The 4542-nt window shown below is 32.6% G+C and overlaps 1 protein-coding gene across 1 annotated transcript in view; it reads right to left on the bottom strand.

Moving 5' to 3' along the window:
- The window catches only part of LOC117180406, a 17079-nt gene that overhangs the window by 7737 nt on the left and 4800 nt on the right, over positions 1 to 4542 (bottom strand). The window contains exons 4-6 of the mRNA XM_033372907.1: positions 3299 to 3555; positions 2516 to 2726; positions 2245 to 2368 (exon numbers count right to left, since the gene is read on the bottom strand). Coding sequence (XP_033228798.1) covers positions 2245 to 2368; positions 2516 to 2726; positions 3299 to 3555 — 592 coding nt within the window. The remainder of the gene's footprint in view (positions 1 to 2244; positions 2369 to 2515; positions 2727 to 3298; positions 3556 to 4542) is intronic.

Below are 4542 nucleotides of genomic sequence, written 5' to 3'. Positions count from 1 at the left end.
TATATATATATATATATATATATATATATAAATAACGCTGTTATTTTCAATTATATAAATGGAAGAATGCATCAAAAAATTTAGAGTTTCAAGATTATATGTTTTTGAGAAATTCTTAGTGACCTTACAAATTGATAATTGTTCAACTGTTATTCATACATCGAAAATTGTTTGGAAATCTATTTTAAATATTCTCAGATTTAATATTTACACAAAAAATCATCTAAAATTTTTTCAGGAATCTTAAGGAAAAAGTTGTATCATCTTGAAACCTCTCAAAACCCTTAAACAGTTGGAAAAATTTATTTCACAATGTTAAAAAATCTACATTTTGTTAAAAATATTGTTAAAATTAATTCTTCAAAATAAAGTCATTTAAAATTTCCACAGGAATCTTAAGAACATTTTTTTTATTATCTTCAAACTTTTGAAAATCCTTTTAAAAAACTTCAAAATTTTATTTTTAAGTCTTCAGAAATCTATATTTCGTTTTAATACTTTTTTCAAATCTTTTCAAGCTTAAAACTGTGTTTGAATCTTCAAAATTTCTAAATATATTTTGAACTTACGCGAATATTTCCTAAATGAATAACTATTCAACTGCTATTTATACAAAAAAATACCTCTGTTCTTTCATAAACGAAATAGACAAAAAGTCTGAAATTTTCACAGAATCTCTGTATTGCGTTTTTCTACTGTGTCTCAGTTTTCGAAAAAAAATTGTCAGAACCGTTTAGGCGTTATGCTAAAATATGTTACATTTTCAATACTTTGGGATAGGCCTTACGTGCATAAGATGCGATTTTGGATTTTACTTATCTCAACTTCGAAATGGTCAGCCCTTTTCTAACTAGGCCAAACGTTAGATAACGCTCTAATAAATCTACAGGCCTAATTTCAAAAAAATTCGCAGAAAACAATTTTATCCGCACAATACCTTTAAAAGTGAAAAATTGTTTAGAAATAAGAATGAAAGTGGTAACATTTAAATTTTAAATTTAGCTTCTAAGATTTTGTTTTATATAAACAGTCAAACCTTGCTAAATATTAACAAACTGTTATTTTTCTTAATTACAAATTTTTAAATTGATCTGGTTAAAAACGGAACATCGAGATCTTTTGGTACGAGAAAAAAGTGACTATTTTCTTCATTATTGTCGTTGCCTGAGTTGCAACCAAGAGCTATACACTTATAACCCATGGCTTATGCACTTAATCAAAAATGTAGAATCTTCACTGAACTAGACGTTCTCTGACTTCATTTTATGAATTTCTCCGGTAAAACTCATTTATTTAATCATTCGTAAGCTGCGCCCATGCAACACAGCCGCCAGCCGTTCTGATTGGAGCGCCAACTGTTGGAATAGTTCATCGGTCGGACTCTAAGAAAAGTGGGGGCGATGCATAGGGCTCAGTTATACGCTTATCCCGAAAGAGAAATAAGTCAATGGGATTGGGAATGTTTGAACTGCGATACGCCAACTGGTGAAAAAAATCCGAATTGAAAAGAATACGATTTTTAAGATGCATCTTGATTTTTGCATAAAAACGTTTGAATGAATTTATTAAGGTTTTTAAAGTATTTATTGGTTACTAAAAATAAGTATTTATCGGAAACAAAGGGTTTTAGATCAAATTTATATCTTATACAGCGAACAAGCACATTTTTTGACAGATTATAAATGAACTTACTTCGAAGCCAAAATGAACCTCAAGTAAATTTTTATTAATTTATACATGAAATATTTACTAATTAAAGTCTGATCTAAAAGTTAGGTTAGAAATCGTATTTCAATTACAATCGTCTATTATACGTATTTTATGTAAAATTGATCGCTACATACATTAATTAAAGTTTACTTAGGTTCATGATGCATCGAAACTTACATATGAAATAGTGAAATAATTGAGGGTTTTCTTTTTTTAATTTTCTTGACAAAAATGTATTTTTTCACTGTATAAGATGGAAGTTTTATTTTAAACGAGTTTTTGTTATGAAGATTTGTTTAAAGTATTTAATCATTGTTTTAAGCTTCACAAAAAAATCGTAAAAACACTTTTATGCAAAAATTTAAATAGCTCTTTAGATTGTAACTATTTTTCCAGTTCCAGTTTTCGGCACCAGGTGGCGAAATGGTCGACAACCATTCTCAATAATAATTTACAAATTGATAAAAAAATCCGTTGATAGCCGCACCTTTCTACTCAAAAGAAAAAAATCGGTCCAAATATATTTTTTCTTACATCATAATATGCTGAAATGGGTACTCGATCCATGTAATGAGCTAATTCAGAAGCTCTTCTTCTTTCACGTCGTTCTCTCGACATTTCTCGATATTCACGATAAAGAATTTCCTCCCTAGTAAAGCTGAAAATATAAAATTTGGCAAATACTATATTTATTTAATATTTATCGCAATCGTAAGCCTATTTTCATGTAAAATATCATTATTGTATCCTAAGATTAATTCATATTATTCTTAATGTGTTTAGTATTTGTTAATAGGATATTTACTCTTCTAAGATGAATGATGATTTGGATGTTGAGCCGTAAGTTTTACTTCGATAATATGGCGACAGACTTCTAGTCCTACTTCTGCTCCTCCGTCTGTTTCTACTTCTTTCCAATTGCTTTAAACATGCCTGTCTTCGTGCGTCTATTTCTTTCTGCCATTCATCAAGCAACTTAATTTCCTCGCGATCAAGGGGAGGCTTTGTTTCTTCAACTACAAAAATGGAATCCTCATAAAAAACCTTTCTGTGTTGAAATGTTGTCACAGGCTTATACTGCCCAACATGTCGAAGGCATTTTTGGTTAGAGTTGGATTTTTATTTGATCATTTTGCACGGGGCTGTCCCCGTATATATCATCAGTCACGGACGCATTTTTATAATGCAATCAAGTGATATGATGAGAGGAGTCTGCCCAGACATATTGGACTAAGCCTGCTTTCTACCCCATCATTGACGGACTGGGTTGCAGTCAAGTACACAATGGGGGGACCTACAGCTTTAGGTGGGTTCCGAACCACCAGAACCTCGGTAAAGGTACAATGAAAAATTTCCAGAGGTACCGGCTCAAGGATCGAACCCCGGACCTCTGCGGTGAAGTCCGAGTGTTACTCGACGCTAAAGTAGACAAATACAGAAAATAAAGAACGATTTGGTAAAAATGGGCTTTTTCTAGGAACATAAAAAAAGATAAAACAATAGTTGTGTGAAATAGCATTATGTTTCTAACTTTTTAAATGACTCTTCTTTACCCTTGCGAAGATTTAAAAAGTTAAAAACACATTACCCTTTTGTTTTTTCAGTGGAGCTTCATCAGAACTATCATCACGTTGAATTTCACTATTTGCAGCAGTTCCTTCTCTTCGACCATCTATTTCTTTTTGCCACTCATCCAACATTACGAACATGGCATTACCTTCCCGTTTCGACAACGAGCCCTCTTCAGAACTGATATCGTTTTGAAGTTCACTGCTTTTAACAGTTTCTCCATTAGTTGTAATTTCCAATTCACCAGGACTTTTGCATTCATTGCCTGATTCCAACCTAGTAAAAAAAAATGCTTGATTGATAAGCAATTCTTGGGCAGTAACATACTAAGCATTTTTAGGGCACGGATCTACTAGAAAGCTTTAAAAAGTCGCATTAGTCACATGGAATTTCAAACAAATTCCACAGAAAGTCGCATCAAATGTTTAAAGATAATGAAAAAAAGCAATATCAGGCACAGAATGACTCAAATTATAACTTTATTTTTTTAGGAATATCGAGTATACAATTATCATTCATTTAAAAATATTATTTGTATTGCTGATCTGTTAAATTTGTACTCGGATTATTTTCAAATAAGAAACATTTATGATTTACATTAATTTTGAACATTTACACTTGAAATTACTCAACTATTTTGGCTTTAAATATGAGATTATATAAGTTGAATGTGAAATTATTTAATTTATATATAATTAAAAATTTGTCATAAGGACAACCGCAGGATTTCGCCGGGAGCGAGTGCTAATCTGAAAAATTGCACCCGCTTCCAGCGAAATCGCGGTAAAATTTCAGCCATAACCACGTCTCACAACCGTGAGATAGGTGGTTACAGTCTGTAAAGGAATCAATACGACGATCCAGCAAAAACCGCATGGGCCCTAAGAACACGGAGCGACTCAAGGACAACCGCCTTCTGCATTTTTCCCGCAAGTGTTCTAGCATATTGTTGAAAGGCAGGGATGCTTTTTAGGCTATTAGCAAGTGAAAGCTTGGCACCTCCAAGAGCGCCGATGATAAGGACGATCATTTTAACAGAATATTCCGGGTACAATCGTTGCAACTCCCTTATAAGGTCTAGATACCTCTCTTTCTTTTCATTCTCCTTGGCTATGATGTTTTTATCAGCTGGTGCCGAAAATTCGATAACGAACATGGTTCCTTCTCGAAGTCAAGAAGAACCATGTCAGGCCTCGAGTGAGCAACAGAAACAATTGTCGAGAATATGAAGTTCCAGTATATGCGGCACTTCCCATTCTCGAC

The sequence above is a fragment of the Belonocnema kinseyi genome, chromosome 9 (genome assembly GCF_010883055.1).
Source record: "Belonocnema kinseyi isolate 2016_QV_RU_SX_M_011 chromosome 9, B_treatae_v1, whole genome shotgun sequence".
NCBI lineage: Eukaryota > Metazoa > Arthropoda > Insecta > Hymenoptera > Cynipidae > Belonocnema > Belonocnema kinseyi.
The sequence above is the reverse complement of the archived record's forward strand: the minus strand, read 5'-3'. Positions and strand labels throughout refer to the sequence as shown.